The sequence below is a fragment of the Lontra canadensis genome, unplaced genomic scaffold, assembly GCF_010015895.1.
Source record: "Lontra canadensis isolate GAN:19392208 unplaced genomic scaffold, GSC_riverotter_1.0 scaffold32, whole genome shotgun sequence".
Classification (NCBI taxonomy): domain Eukaryota; kingdom Metazoa; phylum Chordata; class Mammalia; order Carnivora; family Mustelidae; genus Lontra; species Lontra canadensis.
This window is the reverse complement of record NW_022631026.1, coordinates 6,906,276-6,925,637: the sequence shown is the minus strand read 5'-3', so window position 1 is coordinate 6,925,637 and position 19,362 is coordinate 6,906,276. Positions and strand designations below refer to the sequence as shown.

The window sequence follows — 19,362 nt, the reverse complement described above, 5'->3', positions numbered from 1 at the left end:
TAGTGGTGAGATGGGGAGGAAGCCGCATGGCGGGAACTAAGGTGTGAGGGGACACGGGTAGGAGATAATAGCTGCAGAGACGGAACAGGATGGGGAAAGGGTGTCACCCCCCAAGGATGAAACACAGGAGGGATAGAGAAGCCTAAATGTGGGGTCTGGAAACCCTCCGAGGGGCCCCACCCCTGCACCCTCGACCCCTGCCTGGTATGCTGGCAGTGTGGCTGACTGGTTGCAAATTCCGACCCCACCCTCCCTTCTCCCTTGTCCTCTCCCCCAGATAAAACCGCTCAGGCCCCAACTGAGCTCATCCTTCCAGGACCCTTGGATCCTCTGACTCCCCTCTCACACACAGGCAATCCCCAATCCGATTCCACTGGCTGTCTTTCCCACCCAGGCAGAACTCGGCCTGCTTGTCACCTCCACTCCTCTCCCTCACCACCCCTGCAAGTCTCCATCACCTGTTCCCTGGACAGCAGCGACAGCCTCCGAGCAATGCTCCTGCTTCCACTAGTACACACGGACTGATACCTAACTGATGGAAACAAGAGCGCGCCTTTGAAAAGGTAAGGCTGGTCCCAAACTTCCCATGCTTCTTGTTCCACTCAGAATGAAATCCCAACCTAGGCCTACAAGACCCCACGCACATGCGCGTGCACACACACATCCACTGATCGGACCCCACCCCCATGCCTCACTCTGTTCTCACCAGACAAAAACAAACACGTCCCCGCCGCAGGGCCTTTGCACTTGCAACGCCAATGCCTAAAACAAGCTTTCCTCTGCCAACCATGTGGTTTGTCCCCACCAACTTCCTCTCCACTTCCTCAGAGCTCTTTCTCGACTACCCACATGAAAGAGCATGAGTTCTTTGCCCGCCGCCTCCTCCCTACTTCCATTTCCTTCCCCTGACTTACCGCACATCAGTTAGTTGGCTTGTTTCCTATGTCCCTCATCCGTGCACAATCTCCACGAGGGCCTGGGCTTCATCGGCTTTGTGCTTCATGGTCTCCCTGGCACCTGAACAGAGAAGACACATAGTAGGGCTCTGAGTAAACATGTGTAAATTAATGGCCTCTCAACCCCACCCTCACCCCTCCTCCTGTTTTCTGTCTTGTGTGCACTACAGTTTCTGGCCCCGGAACAGCAGTCTCCCCCCGCACCCCTCCACTCTTCCCTTCCCAACAAGAACAGGTAGGGGGTTGTTCCCCTGCCCTCTACCCCCTCCCTCCCTAGACCTTATCACACCCTCCTCTGTGTGACCTTGGGACACAGGACCCTTAATCGCATGCTCTCCCGACTCCAAGACCAGGCGTCAGACAGCAGCTCCCTTCATTCAGACACAAGTACGTACCATCTATACTCTGAAAGCTGCGGCCTCTGCGGCATAACCAGGGATGCAAAAGGAGAAGACGGGTCCTGCCCACAGGGGCTGGCGGTCCCCCGGGGCAGACCACACGAATAGAAGGGAGGTCACCCCAGCCCAGCCTCACACCTGAGGTCCTGGCTTTGCCACCCACAGATTTAACCCCTGGGCCCAGGAGACTGTCTCATAAGCAGTGGAACGGGACTTAGCTGAGTTCCAAGGCCCAAGGCTTTTTGGTTTTTTTTGTTTTTTTTTTAAGATTTTATTTATTTGCCAGAGAGAGAGATCACAAGTAGGCAGAGAGGCAGGCAGAGAGAGAGAGAGAGAGAGAGGGAGAAGCAGGCTCCCTGCTGAGCAGAGAGCCCGATGCGGGGCTCGATCCCAGGACCCTGAGATCCTGACCTGAGCCGAAGGCAGAGGCTTAACCCACTGAGCCACCCAGGCGCCCAGGCCCAAGGTTTTGTGAACTGAAAGGGGCTTCAGAACCGGCCCCCTGGCTGGCCATTTCGGACGGAAGCGAGTGGCTCCCTGGTTTCTGGAGAGCTCTCCGCCTCCCAAGCACCGTCCGGGGCGCCTGCAGAGGAGTGGGCGCGCGCATGAATCACCCGCACAGCCCCGCGAGGGGCCGTGACGTCCGTGTGACTCAGCCCGCACGCTGCAGGGCACTTGCGGGGACAACTCCAGGGCCGGCCCAGCCCTCCAGGCACTGGGGGGCGGTGGGGGGTGCACCTGCCATCTGCCCGGGGAGCCGCTGCCGGAGTTGCCATACCCGCTCCTCAATATTTATTGCAGGAAAATTAAAACAGAAAAACAGAACAGAGAGAAAAACTGCTGTCACTCCTTCCTCCCTGAGACAACTGTTTGCATGTCTCCATTTGCGAGACATCCTGTTTTTATCCATATGTACGCGTATTTTCATGTCACCGTAAGCACGGGACACAGAGAATTTACATTCTGCTGTTTTCATTTACCGGTTTTCTGTGAGCTGCTCTCCATGTGGTCACATGACCTCTGTTTACTTACCACTTATTTATTTATTTAAGATTTTATTTCTTTATTTGAGAGACAGAGGTCCTGAGAAAGAGCACAAGCGAGGAGGAGAGGGTGAAACAGTCTCCCCACCGAGCAGGGAGCCTGATGCGGGTCTCGATCCCAGGACCCTGGGATCACAACCTGAGCCAACGGCAGACACTTAACGGACTGAGCCACCCAGGTGCCCCTATTTACCACGTACAATGGCGGGTTAGCATAGAGATAGGACATAAATTGCACACCCATTCCCCTTCTTCTCGGCACTCAGATGATTTCCAGCTCTAACTCTAACTGGAGATGGAAAGCTGAGTCCCCTTTTAAAGATTTCAAAATGAATGGGGTGATGCAGCCATTCAGCGAGCATTGGTGGAGAAACTCCCACCTGCAGAGGCCCAGACAGAACAAGTCACAGCACCTCGCATGCACTCTCCACACAGACACAAACAGAAACCCACAGACAGCCAGTGGTCCGCTCACCACCTGTCCCTGCCCCTACGCCCGGCTCCTAGCCCTTCCATGGCTCCCCACGGCTGCCAGGTCACGTAGAGGCTCCTCAGCATGGCGCCCCAGGTCCTGCCCAACCACCCTTCCCAAGTCTCTTTGTTCCCACAGGCGACTCTTGCACCATTGTTCCCATCCCCAGGTATAGGCTGCCCTTTCTTGCCTCGGGGCTGTGCAATCGCAGCTCACCCCTCTTCCTCTACGTATGCCTCACCCTCCAAGGCGCCACTTGGCATCCCCTGGTCTGAGAAACCTTTCCTGCCTCCCCGGGGCCTGCCATCCTCCTCTGTACCCCACAGGGCCCAGGCTGACCGTCTCAGCCCTTAGCGCCCTGCACCCGTGGTGTGTTTGTAAATGCTTAACAACCAGCTCTCCAGAAAGCGACCCTGAATTTGGAGCACTTAGCAATTCCCACGGGGTAAATACTCCCACCAAAGCTGATGCCCGTCCACCAAATGCTCAGCAGCACACCGCTCTCTAGTTATTTCTACCGTGTAGACACAACAGGCATGAACGGCCTCGGGAGCACAGATGATGTTCACGAATGGCGAGACGGGGTTTGAGTATTTCCCATATTTCTCTTTAATATAATGTATTTACTTTTAGACTTACATAACTTACTTCTTTTTTTTTTTTAAGATTTTATTTATTTATTTGACAGACGGAGGTCACAGAGCAGCAGGCGGAAGCAGGCTCCCCGCTGAGCAGAGAGCCCGATGCAGGGCTCGATCCCAGGACTCTGGGATCATGACCTGAGCCAAAGGCAGAGGCTTTAACCCACTGAGCCACCCAGGCGCCCCCATAACTTACTTCTTAATGATGGCTGTATTTAACAATCAGCTCAGGGTTATGAGCTGAATTGTGTCCCTCTAAAATTCACATGCTCAGGTCCCAACCTCCAACACTCAGAATGTGACTGGTTTGGGAGATAAGGTGTTTAAGGAGGTAATTAAAGTGGAGTAAACTCATGTGCGTGGGCCCTGATCCAATCTGACCCGTGTCCTTGTAAGAGACAGAAAGGCGGAGGGGCGACCCTGGAAGGACACAGGAGACGGCAGCCCACAAGCCAAGCAGAGACGCCTCAGGAGAAACCAACCCTGCCCACACCTTGGTCTTGGATTTCCAGCCTGCAGAACCGAAGGGAAATAAATTTCTGTTGTTCAAGCCGCCCAGTCCGTGGTAGTTCCTCTGGTAATCCTAGCAAGAAAATAGGCTCCCAAAATTCCTAAAAATTTAGTAATTTGCTCTCCGGCCCGAGCTTCCTGGCTCCTGGTGGTTATCGATCATCTACCACTTTCCCTTTTCCTGACTTGACGGGGGACCCTCAAGAGCAAGGTCACGTCTCACTTAGAAGTCACCAAACGCCTTCTGGAAAGGTCCAAATAGGAAATATTTTAGCTCTACCTAAATACAGCGTGTCACCCCATTTCCACTCCACCGTGTCAGCGTCAAAGCAGCCAGGATGGTGCGTGCACGAGTGTGCCTGTGTCCCGGGGAACCATCTGTGAGTGCTGAAATGTGGGTTCGTGTCATTTAAACATGTCACGAAATATTCTGTTGATGTATCTTTAAAAATTCTTAGCCAGAGTCCACACAAAAACAGGCGGTGGATCAGAAGTGGTTCCTAGACTTAGTTTTGTGAGCCAGGGTCTTCCGTCTGTCCCCTCCAGAGCCCCCGCCCCCCAGCACAGGGCCGCGCACAGGAGGAGGGAGGCAAAGTTACTGTCTGATGATCTGGGGATGAAGAAACGAAGGTCAGCCAGCCAGATCCCAGGCTCTCCAATTCAGCTAGCAAAGACAACTTTCAGGCAATGTCATGAATCTTTTTCCAATGCAGAAATTTTTTCAAACATGCAAGGGAAAAAAAAGAGCTTTCTGAAACATAAATCAAACCTCTCCCTGCAAGGCAGACCCATCACCTCTTTGTTGCCTCTCACCTTCTAAATGATCTCTCAGAAATAAACATCTATCACTTCTCCCATTAATAACTTCTATTTGCTGAACATCTCAAAAATGCCAAATCAAACCTATGGAGATAGAACTTCTGATCAGTGGTTGCCAGGGGCTGGGAAGGGGAGGGGGCCGGGGAGGGCCTGCTGATGGGGGCGGGGTCTCTTTTTGAAGGCAGGAAAGTGTCCTGAAGTTGATTGTGGTGGTGGTTACGCAATTCTGTGAATATATGAATATATGAAAGCCAATGAAATGTACACTCTGAATGGGTGACTTGGTCTGCAATTTTATCTCAATAAAGCTGTTTAAAAAAATACACCAGGCATTTGTCACCTGATTCTTGCAACGACAATTTTTTTAAGCTTTTATTTTTTTCAATAATCTCCGTACCCAACGTCGGGCTCGAACCCACAGCCCTGAGATCACGTGTGGCAGACTGTACCAACTAAGCCAGCCTGTTCCCCTCATGGTGACAATTTCTAAGGTAGGCCTGTTGGCCGCCGTCCCTCCACCAACAGAAACAAACAGGCCCTTTGTGGTGTGGCAATACAGCTCAGCAACGGAAACTCTGATCAGCCCAAGGGAGGCCAGGCCAGTCCCCCACAGGCACCTGTTTGCACACCTTCCAAAGCAAACATGTCCTGGGCCCCTACAGGGGAGGCTGCTCCCCCAAGTGGAGCGGAGGCACAGTGCAAGCCCTCACACAGGCAGCACAGAGTCCCCCAGGCTCTTTCTGGAAACAGCTGGAACCTTCCTGTGTTCTCCTCTTCGAGTTGTTATTGCCCCCAACCTCGTTACTAAGCCTGAGTCCAATTAGCTGCGTGATGCACGACCCCCCTTCAGCCTTCATAGGGCAGTGTGGCCTCCGCAGGCAACGGTCTCATCTCGGAGTCACATGCAGAAGCAGGTTGGGAGGGGCTCCTTGGGTCCAAAGCCTGGGCCAGTGAGGACACTGGGCCGGTGAGGACAGGGGAGACTCCTGCCCAGATAGGCCACCTGGCCTCGGTCACAGCGGCAAGGCAGAGCAGGACAAGGGGAGCGAGGACACAATCCCTGCTGAGCAGAAGTTTCTTCGGGACTGGAGTGGAGGCCCAGGGCGCCTGTTCTCTCATGAAGGGCTGTGGGTAGTAACAAGAATGTGGCTATGGGGCTAGGACACCCGAGTTCCGGTTCTGGTTGGCCACTGTGTTTCTACCTGCGGTCCTCAGCAAGGTCACGGCCTCCCGGAGCCTCCTGGACACCTCTGTGAGATGGGGCTAGTCATCCGCGCGCCGCCCCCCCCCCAGAGTGGTGGTGGACCCAGTGATTTCAGGGCTGGGGGTGCTGTTCAGGTATGACTTCGTTGCATGTGGCACAAACATCCTGATTCTATTGGGAGTTTATTGGTTTACTTAAGTGAAAATTCAGGGAGGAGTAGAATTCAGGCATGGCTGGATCCAGAAAATGAACAAGGTTACAAAGACCCTGTCTTCTCTGAAGACCCACAGATCAGCTCTCCTGTCCTGCGTGTGGGCTCCTCTCTTGACAGGCCGCCTTTCTGGCCACAGGGTAGCCGCAGTGGCCCCTCCCCTCTCTACCCGAACTCCAAAGCCAGGGGAAAAAACAGCCGCCCCTCCCCCTCTGGCTGGGAGCAACAGAGCCCTCATTGCACGGAGTCTGGAACAGCAGGGGCTGTGGCCAGGGGGGCTTTTGACAGAGCAAAAGAGGTCAGTCAGTGGCCTCTGATGGGAAAAACAAGGCTTCCCAAGGCCCTACCCAGGCCTGAAGCGTCTATCAGTGCCAGGAGAGACAACAGCTCCCCTCCCACCACTCCGCCCAGTGCAGAGGGCAGGAGGAAAGGCCTTCTCCGGGGAGCCTGGGGGGCTCATCAGTTAAGTTTCGCTCAGGTCATGATCTCAGGGTCGTGAGACTGAGCTCTGTTTCAGGCTCCGCACTCAGCGGGCAGTCTGCTTGAAGATTCTCTCCTTCTGCCCCTCCTCTCACTCTCACATGTTCTTTCTCAAATAAATAAATCTTAAAACAGAGAGAGCGAGAGAAAAGGCCTTCTCTGGGTCACAGGCTGCCTTGGTCCTGCTCCTATAAACTCTCAGGTCAGGCCACACCCCACAAGGCTCAGTCTGCCCCAAACTGGCCTGACGTCCCCACTCAGCAAGTCTTGCCACGTGCCACCATCCAGGCCCCAACCCCTCGCCTGGTTCATCCCCTGGGTATGGCCAAATGGTGTCAGTCACAACATTCATGTTGTGAACAGCCAATAGGTTACACCTGCCCAGCCTACAGTGGGTCCCAGAAGCCCACCCCAGTGGTCCTGCCTGGACACAGGAGGACCAGGCACCTTCTCGTGTCTGGTAGGAACTCGAAGGAGACAGTCTGTAAAGGCTGGGCTCCAGGTCTGAGAGTCTAACCAACGGCATATAGACTCAGAGGACTGTGGATTTGGCATAAAAGCAAACACAGGGCCAATGCAAAGCACTAGGGAGGATAAGAAAACAGACCAAGACTCAAGAGGAGTCGATTAGAACCACAAGACATTCCCCTTTGGCCACCATGTCCAGCCGCCGTCTGACCCTGGGAGGCAAGATAAGGCAATGCCCAAAGACCCTGCAGACACAGAAGCCCGGCGGTCAAGTGCAAAGTTACAACCGCTTCTCCTAGACCAACCCTCAGGTCTGACCGCCTATTTCCGGTAAGCTCTTTTGTCTTAAAGTCCTCTTTTCTTAGAACAGTGTCACCTGGGGCTTTCCCCATCCTCCCCACACTTTGCGTCCTGTGTGTAACTTCCAGAAATAGCTTCTAGCTAGAGTCCTCATCGAATCTTGAGCTTGTCATTTTAACTCGTTAGTCTACCCACACTGACTGGGCTTATCGATCTGACCAGGCTTCCCACTTACCACTCTGCTTTTTCTCATCTTCTCTGCCTATTAGACCGATCACCCGTTCGATACCCCTTCTCTGCCACTGCTTTGAAAGTGACACGCTCTGGTGTGTTCTTGGAAGCAGGACCGTAGACTCTTGACCTATCTGGTGAGCCCACTGGCCCGCTGATTTACAGCACGAGGAGCCGCACCCCCGGCCCCCCGCTTGTTGTCCAGTATTCTGGGTCCCCTTCATTTTATCTGAGCTTACATCCACCACATGCTGACCAATTCCTTCACTCACTACCCTCCTTTTGGCTGCAATTTTCTCTTTAAAGTATATTCTTTAGTCCTTCTCTCTTACTTCTGAATAAGTGTAATTACTTTTTCAGCATCTCAAGATTTGCTTCCATACCCTTTTGGCTTCGACTGTAGCGCTGTTGAAAATTTCAGCCTAATAATTACTCCTTTATAGATCTACTGTTCCTGTAAACTTGAATGACCTTTGTCTGCAGACTCACTGCGAACGAGTCTGGGTATGGATTTATTTTCATTCATCTGACTTGGGATTCCTTGCACTTTCTGATTGAGTCGCTTCTAGAATATTAACAGTCATCAGCTCTATAAATATTAGCTATGCAGTCCCTCATGAAGACTTCCTCTAAAAATTATATGTGCCCCCCTCCCATTCTCCATGTCTCTCTCCCATCTATTTCTGGATAATTCTGTCAGGTCCCTTCCCGTCACCAGTTCACCCTCAGCTGTGTCTCCCCTTACTAAGCATTTTTTTTTTTTTTAAGTTCCAAAACCTTTCATTCTGGTAGTCTTGTTGTATTGCTAGAAATTGTACCAAGTTTTGTAAAAATGTGCCCATTTCTTTAGAATACTCTGTTCTTTGGGTTTTCATTTTTTTCCCCTCTGATCCATTATATCATCTATCATCATAGAAGTTCTTGGATTTTCAAAAAAAATCCATTAGAGTGAGAATGTGAGCAGGGGGAGGAACAGAGGAAGATGATCCCAAGCCGACTCCCCATGGAGCTGGATGAGGGGCTTGGTCTCAGGACCCTGGAGATCGTGACCTGAGCCGAAATCAACCAAGAGCCGGATGCTTCACCGACTGAGCCACCTAGGCACCCTAGTTCTTGGAGTTTTATACCTGTTATTCCTACAGCCACACGGCTCTCTCCAGTGTTTCATGTTTGCAAAGTGAACACGACCTGTGAGGATCCCACGCACCCAGGTTGGGGCTGCCCTCCTAGACCACGACCTTGTGAGAGGTGCAGGACTGAGGTTTTGATTTGTGGAATCCAGAAAGATGAACCAGCTTATCTTCCCCACCCCGCCAGCGGGAATAGCTCCTAGCCCCATTCCACATACCCCCTCCCAGGGCAATCTCTCCCCTCCACATCCAAGGGGTACTTGGCCCCTCACCCCCCAATTTCTTGAGGTCACAAATAACCACCCACCCCCAGGGCTGCAAGGAGCCCAAGCCCAAGCCTTCCCAGTCCCTGTCTTTGTTCCCAGCATCTGAAAATTCCCCTTTCTTAGGAAATCAATACCCACTTAACTTCTGTGATCACTGGCAGGTGTTGGAAGCTCAGAGGGTGTTCGAGTCACCTCCGTCCGCTCTCTTGCTGGAACCCCTCCAGTCCTTAAAGCCAGGTCAAGGGGACTGTGGTCCCTGAAACTTACACTTGCAGTGGGTGCAGCCACTCGCATCGGAAAGCATTCTGATGTGAGAATCCCCTCCCAGGAATGACACGGGCCACCACTGCTCACACTCTTTCTCAAGTACCCAGAGTACAGCAGGAGGGTAGCCTCCACTACAGGAGGGGGGCGGTGAGAGGATGGGGTGTGCTATCAGCCTTCTCTTGCTTGGAACAGGCCAAGCCATACAATCCTGTTCCCTCAAAGCTACAGCCGCTCCCCAGGGAGCTGGACCAGACTTCTGTGCAGAATGGAACCACTGTCAGCCTCTCGGGCCAACAGCGGCCAAGCCCTTCCTCAAGAGCGCACATCAACAGCCAGTCAGCTCCCTGACCCGATGGCCTTCCCAATACCCCTCCAGGTCCAGCTGTCAAGGATCCAGGGCTCAGGTTGGGTCCCAGGCCCCCGCAAGCCGACAATCCTGACTCCATGACCTAACCAGACTGAACTGATGCAAGTCTTCTAAGCGAAGTACGGGAAGGGGGTTCTAGAGCGGGCAGCTGGCCTCGATGGACGGCAGGTGAAGCGGGACTGTAGGAAGCTGTTAGGAGTCGGTCCTGAGAGCATGGCTGCCCGAACGCCCCCACTGGGTCAGTCACCAACTTGATATTACAAAGCAAATGACGTTCACAGTGTCCTTGGGTATACAGGCAAAGGTCTCTGCTAGGTTCCTCCCAGACACAGAACACACCGGCTCCCAACACTCCCCACCCCAAACTACTCAGCTCCAGCTCATTTCCTCACTCACCAGGGCCCGATCCTCGGAGGGCTCATGCTAAGAAAGGGGGACGGCCACAGATGTGGATGTGCCTTCCCCATGAGCCTTTACAGGAAGATCAGGGAGGGAATCTGGACTGGTCCCCCTGCCCTTCCTCCCCCAGGGTCACCTCACCCCCAGCACACACACACTCCTCTCCCTAATGCTCCATCCACCCCCGGCTCTCTGCTGCTCCTTCCCTGCCCTGGCTCGCTGTCTAACAGGTTTGCTCAGCATCAGCTTCCTCGAGGAGAAGCGTCGGCTGCACAGGGAGGGCGAGGCCCCCAGCCGCACCTCCAACCTCAGAAGAGCACCCGCCGGGCAGCTGTGGTCACAGACACCTGAGTACTGAAGGAGGCAGCATGGATATAAGAGGTCAGGATTCCAAAATGTCTTTAGGGAGGTGGCCAGGAAAGGCCATTTATAAACAGAAGGGCCAATCCAAGCCCATAACGTCCACGCAGTTCAGTCTGATGAGGAAGAGCAAAGCTGGGAGGGCCTTTAGCCCCATCTGGTGCCACCACCATCATTTAACAGCTGGGAAAACGAAGGCCAAGCAGCGGCTCACCCCAGGGTGTTGGGAAGCTAAACCCCTGTGATCCTGGCTTACAAATTCCACGAGTGGCTTGGGCAATGCTTTTGACCATCACCTCTCAGGCACCCCAGTCTGCAATAGATCTAGTACCAGAACAAGCATTAGGGCAGAATGAGATAAGCATGAACAGATGAGAAGCAAATGAACGCATAAGCCTTCATGAAAAATACTTCCGTTTTTTCTTCCTAAAAGAAATGCAATCTCGTTTATCAAGGAGCGGACATAAGAAAGTTCACTTAAGCCCTGTGCAGCATTCCATTTCGAGACTTTGAAACGCTTGACTAAAATCTGCTTCCCTTTCAACAGGAAACAGAAATGGGAGTTGGCAGAAATGAATCCTTCGCCAAATCCTAAAATTGACTTCCGACTTCCACCTGCACCTGACATGCGAGGCAAAAACATTTATTCACTTTTGTGTTGTACAAGTTTAAGAACCACATAATCAGGACTGACTTCAGGTAACAATAATTTAAGAGAGAGCCCCTATTACAGAAATGGTTCAACTATTTGACAATTTATACAATAAATGAAAAAAACAGACACCAGAACAGGCCAGTGCAGCCAACACAATACAATGTGTCACCAACTGCAGCCAAAGGACGGTACGTATCATCCACCACCTTCCACCAAACATCCTGGCTGGGTTGTTTTTTTTTTTTTCCAGGGGTGCGGGGAGGAAAAGGCGGGGGAAACAAAGGCAGGTAGAGTCCAACTAGCCCTATGAAGTCTATTACGTTATACTCTCAATCTAAAATTACGACAATGTGTTAATATCACTCACGTGACTCAAGTTTTCGCATGAAGGTCAGGGGGAAACGATCAGATTGAGGGACATTCTGGAAGTGACACACTGAACACTGACTGCTTCAACCATGAACCACACTAAGTGGGCAATTATTTCAAGCTATGAACCACAGGTATAAAAGGACATACACAGTGTAAAAAAAAAAAATCCAATTTAAAAAACATGCAGTAAATAGAAAATGGATTAGGTCATCAGTACCTACTTACAAATTCAACCAAATCAAAACACATCCTCAACCTCTCCGGGCGCCTACTTCAGTCCTGGGTGTGCCACTTAATTGCACCAAGATCCTCAGGGGGGCATGTCGTGCAAGGATGGGGGGGAAATCAATTTACGAGATCATCTCAGATCCACACTAAGGCTCTAAGGATCTTCTGTAAGAGCTTGAGGTCAGGGAAAGACGGGATGTGAGGACTAAGAGGCTGCCGCCCCTCACACGGCCCCAGGTGGCCAGCGGGCAGCCTGCACCACACTTCAAGCTTGAATGACTGAAGTCAGGAGCTCCTTTCCCCCTCAGTCTCATCCCATGACACTCGACCCAACCCTAACCCGTCTTCTTTGTGGCCCCAGCTGGCTAATGCCTAGGTGGGTACAGGACTGACTCTCAAGTTGATCGAAGAGCCCATCTATTCATTCTAGAAAATAAAGAACAGAAATAACGTGCTTGTTCTGCACAGGGTGGACGGACTTGGGTCGCCCAGGGAAAATTCCAGACTGGCTCCCATCAGCGCTCAATAGAAGGCTTTGCATTTGGGCTAGAAACCAAATCAGGTGAAATCAGGCCTTTATTTCAACAGTACAAACTCTGTTTATTTGTGTGTAAAGTGCCAGTTTTATATACAAATCAGTAAGTAAACTTTAATATCTGCTTTGAAGCACCAAGGCTGAAGCCTCCCGAGGACCTCGGAGTAACTGACCCATCCTGCGGGGTCAGACTCACTCCAGGACCCCGAACTTTGGGCCCTGACTGCCACCAGGAGCCACGGTGAACTCACGGATGGCGGCCTGCCTGCGAACACAGAACACGGCCAAGGTCTTTCCTACCAATCCGAGTAGCTTCTGTCTAAGCCGCTTTCTAGGTGAGACAACTAGCGTCACTAATCAACAGGCTTGCCTATGAGGTAGCTACACAGTTTTAACAACACTATCAATGAACATTATGGATAATTCACGGTGTAGCCGGTTTGATACACTTCAAGTGGCTGATTTTTTTTTTTTTTATGAGAAGGGGGTGGAAATCAGCAAAATAAGAGCACATCTTCGTTCACTTAGAAGTCAGCATCCAAGGTAAAAGAATTCTCTGTTGGACTGGACATCACTCCCATCCTCTGATACTCGCCTACTCTCTTCTCAAAGAAGTTAGTCTTCCCTTCCAGTGAAATATTCTCCATAAAGTCAAATGGATTTTCTACTCTGAAAACCTGAAAAGGTTCACAGCAGAATTTAAATACGGAACTCCCACTTCAGAAGAACCAGAAGGCTACAAACAATACTGTACCTTGCCAAAACCCAGCTCCAGCATAAGCCGGTCTGCCACGAACTCGATGTACTGCTTCATCAACGTGCAATTCATCCCAATGAGCTTCACGGGCAGGGCCTCCGTGAGGAACTCCTAGGGACGGAAACAGAGCTCCTCAATAAAACAGAAGCATCAAGGCAACTTCTAGCCGGGACGAGAGACCCTGATGCGCCACCCACCTGCTCTATCCGAACGGCATTGATGATTATTTCCCTCACTCTCTGCTCGGAAGGTTTATGGACCAGGTGTTTGAACATCAGGCAGGCAAAGTCACAGTGTAAACCCTAGAAGAAAAGGTTTAAGATCACTGTTGCAACCAGACTTCTATCATTAACGTCAAACGGGAACTGGCTTTCCCCTTTTCTGCATTCTTCTCCTGTATCTTGTGTGGCCGAGCTAGCTGTATGCGCTTTGGCTGTCAAAGGGAAGAGGACTTCAAATACCATCCATGCTGCGAAGATCACGGCCGGTTCAGCTGCACGCAAAACCCTCAACACTGCTCCCCAGGGAATAACAGCAGGCCAGGTCCAGTCCCCACTGCCCCGAATAGGAGCAAAGGCTGGGGCGGGACTTCTGCTGAAAGCATTCTTCCTACATCTGTGAGTGCCCATTCTGCCACCGTACCCGGCAGGAAAGGCAAAACTCAGTGACGAGGCCAGCTGGTTGTGAGATTTACAGCCTAAAGCTTAGGAAATCAGTCCCGTGATTTCCAGTGAATGCGGTCTTCGAGTCTTAGTGCCAAGGAACCCTGATCTGCCTACACTGGAGGGATGAGCTTCTTACAAAGAAAGACCAACTCATGTGCCCACGAGACTCCAAGTATGACAGGCTTCATGGCCCTGGCCTGCCTTGCCGACTGGAATTAAATCAGAACATCTGCACATCTTCACCTTCCCCTCCCGTTTAATCCAAGCGCACTCGAAGACATACACTGGACCGGAATGGATTCTTACTCCATCGGGACGCTTATCAACCAACTTACAAGGACAGCAGGGTCATACAGAACACGGGGCAAAAGAATAAAACGCCCCATCACCCAGGGTGCAGCAGAGGCAGAAAGGCACTGCCAACACGAGTACTCTCAGCGAATTAAAGTCTTTTGTTTTCTGCCAAGTACGGATACGGCTGAACTCACATGGTAAGTGTGGATACTGGGCAACCTTTCATCTTGAGTTCCCGGCAGTGAGCCCAAGAGGTGTGCACGTTAACCTATAATGTGAACAAGACTCACCTCATCTCTGCTGATAAGTTCATTGGAAAACGTGAGGCCAGGCATGAGGCCGCGTTTCTTGAGCCAGAATATCGACGCAAAAGAACCAGAAAAGAAGATTCCTTCCACGGCAGCAAAGGCCACAACGCGTTCTCCTGCGAAGAGTTAATACCGACATAGTCCCACTGAGCTAAGAAGCAGGTGCACAGGAGGGGCCGCAGACCAGGGACATCACTCAAAAGCCGAAGCTCAGACAGACGTGGGGCCAGAGGTATCCTTACCATAGGTGGCCTCTTTGTCCCCGATCCAACGCAAGGCCCAATCTGCCTTCTTCTTTACACAAGGCATTGTCTCGATGGCGTTGAAGAGAAATTCCCTAGTAGACAGGCAGAGTATCAGCAATTACAGCAAAGACCGCCTATCACAAATGTCCACCAGAGAACAACACTGGGGCCAAGGTCAAATCGAGACTCAAAACTAAAATGTTTTCTCATTACTGTTTTTGCTTTTCCCCCAGTGTTCTTTTTAAAATCTCAACATTCATTCATTCATTCTTTAGTTCACAGGGAGCCCCGAGACCTACTAACATGAAAAGTCTTAGTCCGTTACACCAAGAGCATTTATCAGTTTAATTATATCAAGGTCACGACATTATATGAGGTCATGGCAAAGTTCACAGGTCCTATCTTTAAACTTGAGAAGCCATAAAACCTTAACTGCTAAGACTACTTAAGCTAGGCTGACCATTATCTTCCCAGAGAGCACTTTCTTCGCCAGTCCGTATTATCAGGCCACTTATACGGGCCCCAAATGCCATATGTATGTAATAAAATAATTAAAGCCAATAAACTGGCTAACCTGAGCTTACTTCCTACTATAATTCTATACTACACTGATGGTCCCAGATCAGGAAAGCAAATCAACTGGCCCCCCACTTACCTGGGTCTTCCTTATTGCCCTCTTCCCCCTCCAATGTATTCCCAGTCTACAGATTGCCCAGCCTGTTCCTTATGAAACGACCTTGTTCTCTGAAGCCAAGGTCATCAGACCAAAGGGCTCCCCTCATTGTCTTGCCATGTCAACATCCTGAGACAGGGTCTGCCCCTCCCTAGCTTTTGAAGCTTAACCACCACACCTTCCTGATCCTGCCCCTTCTGGTTATTTATCCAAGTCATGCCTATCCTTATCTTTCCTTATTTCTGCCTACAAAGGTCTTCCAATCTTCCTACCCCTCCCAAGAGTCTCCCCAATCCTGCCAGCCCTTCCAAGCCACCACTCATTTTCCCTCTTCACATTCTTTCTGGTAACCCACAGGAGGCCTACCTTCCAGCCCTACTACTTCTGTTCCATGAAAGACTCATCCCGAAGCTGACCCCAGTATCTAGACCACTCAGACAGCCATTTCTAACGTTCTCCTCCTCTCTAATGTTGAACCTGTAAAATGGGTCTTAGGCTAGAGACAGCCATTTCTAACGTTCTCCTCCTCTCTAATGTTGAACCTGTAAAATGATCCCATGATGCAAACCATCTCTTCACACAGTCCTGTGCCTAAATTCACCGATCTAACAGCAAACTGCTGTCCGCACTTTATTATGGGATTCCTCTCACTTATACCTCTAGATCTGATTTTCTGTACTGTATTACGAGCTCTTCAAGAGGGTAGTAATGTTCTAGTCAGGTGCACCCTCCAGTCCCCTCCACTTTGCCCCAGCTTTCCATCGTACGTTAACAGACTGGCCACACGAGTAGAAATGGTCAGACCTAAGATTTAGTTCATTGTACACAGCCTCTTTGGATGTGTTTTGCTTTGTTTTCAAAGAAAGAGAATGACTAACAGTATACTTCCACTTCTAAAAATGGAATAGCCTCAGAACTTTGTTTTTAAGTGACTGACTAATAAAGTTGAGTGTAGGCCTCATCCTCAGAACAGACAGAACCACGGGCAGTAGAAACTGCTTTGTGGGGGCACCTGTGTGACACAGTGGTTTAAAGCCTCTGCCTTCGGCTCAGGTCATGGTCCCAGGGTCCTGGGATTGAGCCCTGCATCGGGCTCTCTGCTCAATGGGGAGCCTGCTTCTCCCTCTCTCTCTGCCTGCCTCTCTGCCTACTTGTGATCTCTCTCTCTGTCAAATAAATAAATAAAATCTTAAAAAAAAAAAAAAAAAAAGAAAGAAACTGCTTTGTCTGCTTAGTCACTTAAGAGTCATTTTTCTACCCCCACGTGAACTGGAAACTTGAAACAACGTGTAACAATTAGTGAGTCTCAAACATGTTGGCAGACCAACAGGCAAGCCAAATACTCACCTTTCTTTGGAATCTTTAATGTAAGTGTCAATGAGGAGACTGTACATCTCCGAATGGATGTTTTCCATGGCAATTTGGAAGCCATAGAAACAGCGGGCTTCTGTGATCTGAACTTCTTGGCTAAAGCGCTCCACCTAGCGGTAAAACACATCACAGTTCAGCGCGAGGAGCAACCCTTGTCAGGCGATCCTGGATACATCACACTCCCTTTGTACCATTATAGGATCTGTCTCTATTTTTAGAAACAATATGTCTTCCTAATTCCATGGGAAAGCTGAGCATTTTATGCCATATACACTCCGTTTACAGATCAAGAAACAGGGAGAGTCTGTTTTATAGGGATTCTGCAAACACTCATCAACTCATCAATTCCTTTTTTCCTAGTTCACTGCACCAAGGACCCACTCACAAGAGGATACATACGGAATCAAATGATTAAAACAGAAAACCACAAAAAGAAAAGCAATGTCATAGCCACAAAGAGTAAACCCATTACTAGCACTTAACTTGTCTTTGAGCCTCTCAAGAGAGCCAGTGGTGGGCGGGGTGGGGGGTAACCATAAGGAAAAAACAATTGCCAAGGATATTATAAAGCACGAAACGCCATATAACAGAATTACTAGCTTACAACTATGTGACTTAACAGATGAGGCAAGAGAATTCATTTTCGCTTTAATACTGAAGTGAATGAAAGCAGATTTTTGGGAAACTCACCAAGTTTTCATTGACTATGCCATCACTGGCGGCAAAGAAAGCCAGAACATGGGATATAAAATATCTCTCCTCAGGCTTCAGAGAGTCCCAGTGCTGAATGTCCTTGGAGAGATCCACCTGAAGTTTAGAAGTTCACAAAGGATGTTAAGCGTGCGGGGCCTCACACATATACCTAATTCATGGCTTAAAAGAACATCCCTCCCATGCATAGCTCCCCTGGCCAGTTAGAACAGCTCGAATCCCGCATCCTCCGTGGGGGCAACCATCCCCCAGGGGAACAAGTACATTTCAAGCAAATTACAACCCCCACTGCAGGGGCCTTCCTCCAGAGCTGGGGGCAATGCTTCAACTTCCTAAGTCTCAGGCTCCTGATTCGGATTACCTCTTCGGCGGTCCAAAAGGAAGCCTCAGCTTTCTTATACATCTGCCAAATATCATGGTACTGAATAGGGAAGATGACAAAGCGACGAGGGTTTTCTCGCAGTAGTGGCTCGTCCTCCACGCTGGGGCCTAGTACCTTAGTTTTCTGCTGGGCGAGAAAGTAATGAAAATGCTAATTATGGGGCGCACCACATGAAATTGCCATTTTTTCGGGCCCAGTGCGTCCAATCACCGGCAATCCCAGGTGGTTCGGTGTGTGAGCGTGAGCTGTCACACACGCATCCTACTCAGAACAGAAGCGGGACGTAACAGAGGAACAGGAGTAGATCTGCGGAAGTGCAAAGGACAGGGAGGGAATGCCTTGGCGGGAAAGAAGCGCGGGCCCGGGGAGTGGCTAGGGTTTGAAACCCTAGAGGAGACAATGAGGCTTTGGCGCCAAGAGGCGGCTGGCGCACTCAACCGGCTGCGCCCCGCCCCCGCAGGCCGCCCGGGCCACTCACCGACTCGGCGGGCTCCTGGAAGATCCTCCTGGCGGTCTTGCTGGCCAGCACGCGGGTCCCGCTGAGACTCGGGGGCTGCGGGGAGACGCGCGGTGAGGCGCAGGCCCCCGACCCCACAGGCCCCCCGCCGCCCCGGCCCGGCCCGCGCGCTCACCGTGTTCTCCTTGTCCGCCAGGCTGAGCCCCTTGAGGGGCGAGAGCTGGAGCTGCTGCTGCTGCTGGGGGTCCACGATGGTGGCGAGCGGGACGCGGACGGAGAGCATGGCGGCGGCGAGGAGGGACCGCAGGTGAGGCGGCGCGCAGGTCCTGGGAGCCCCCGCGCCGCCCCGCAGCCTTTAAAAGCCCACCGCGGAGGGGGCGCGCGCGGTGGGCGTGGCCAGGCGCCGCCTTCCCATTGGACGCCCCGGCCGGACGTGCGTGATTCGAGAGGCGCGCGGGAGAGCCGACCGCCCGCCGCCCGGGACCCCCCGGGACCCCTCTCTGGGCCTGCTAACCCGGCCAGGGGCGCCGCCGCCCCGGCCACTGCGGGCCGCCCCCCGCCCCGGCAAGGGCTGCACCCCCAGCGTGACTCGGGGGCCGCGGCGCGCGCGGGACTCGCTTCTACGGGAACTGCTGGGGATTGAATGCAGCAACGCGATTGGAGGCCGCCCGGGAGCGGGAGAGGATTCCCCCACCCCTCAACCGTTGTCGCGGGTCGGGGCAAGTGGTTTTGCAAATGAGGTTGGTGCTAGTGCCTGGGAACGCCCCAGGCTGCGAGAGAAGCGCGGGGTTGCGACCGTTTAGATACGTGTACCTGGGTCGGGGGTAAGGGGTCCTCGAGTTCCTGCAGATCTGTGGGAGGATCGGTGACAGCCGTGCTGCCCAACGGTTAGGGCCGCTGGCTGCCGAGTCCCGCAGTGCAGTTGCTGTATCACTTGGACATGTCACCTGGCTAAAAGATTCAGTGCCCTCCTTGGTAAAATGGCACTTGTCGCCGGACCTAACCTATGCGACGATTAATAAAATAGCGATGCGATAAAGCTGAGTTAAGTAAATGCCAGAGAGGGCTTTTGGTGCAGTTTCCCACTGAACTTGTGTCTGCTGCCAGGCCACTGTCCCCTATGTCAGCATTTTTTTTAATTAGAAACGGAGCAAAACCCTGAGAAAGACTGAAGAGCTGGGCATCCA

At 51.7% G+C, this 19,362-nt stretch overlaps 1 protein-coding gene across 3 annotated transcripts; it reads right to left on the bottom strand.

The window, feature by feature from the left end:
- Window positions 1–921: 921 nt before the first annotated feature.
- On the bottom strand, window positions 922–18,471 carry RRM2 (ribonucleotide reductase regulatory subunit M2). Of its 3 annotated transcripts, none has more exons than XM_032866837.1 (10): window positions 18,351–18,471; window positions 18,197–18,271; window positions 17,698–17,844; window positions 17,316–17,432; window positions 16,602–16,735; window positions 14,579–14,673; window positions 14,319–14,452; window positions 13,267–13,371; window positions 13,067–13,180; window positions 922–1,017 (listed from the first exon to the last, which is right to left on the bottom strand). In XM_032866837.1, exons 1-10 carry the CDS (start codon window positions 18,456–18,458, stop codon window positions 1,000–1,002), a joined length of 1,047 nt encoding a protein of 348 aa, XP_032722728.1. In that variant the 5' UTR covers window positions 18,459–18,471; the 3' UTR covers window positions 922–999. The 3 variants fall into 3 exon arrangements, with proteins under 3 accessions (XP_032722728.1, XP_032722726.1, XP_032722727.1); XM_032866835.1 differs by lacking the exon at window positions 922–1,017 and adding an exon at window positions 12,336–12,989; XM_032866836.1 differs by lacking the exon at window positions 922–1,017 and adding an exon at window positions 12,336–12,989 and having other exon boundaries at window positions 17,698–17,841.
- Window positions 18,472–19,362: the final 891 nt, after the last annotated feature.

What these genes read in the sequence shown, in the direction of transcription:
- RRM2 (XM_032866835.1), bottom strand. Translation starts at nt 18,458, where the DNA reads ATGCTCTCCGTCCGCGTCCCGCTCGCCACCATCGTGGACCCCCAGCAG. An exon ending in TGGCGGACAAGGAGAACACG is followed by an intron (nt 18,272 to 18,350) that starts GTGAGCGCGCGG and finishes GTCTCCCCGCAG; the next exon opens with CCCCCGAGTCTCAGCGGGAC. An exon ending in ATGCCGTTCGGATAGAGCAG is followed by an intron (nt 13,181 to 13,266) that starts GTGGGTGGCGCA and finishes TTCCGTCCCTAG; the next exon opens with GAGTTCCTCACGGAGGCCCT.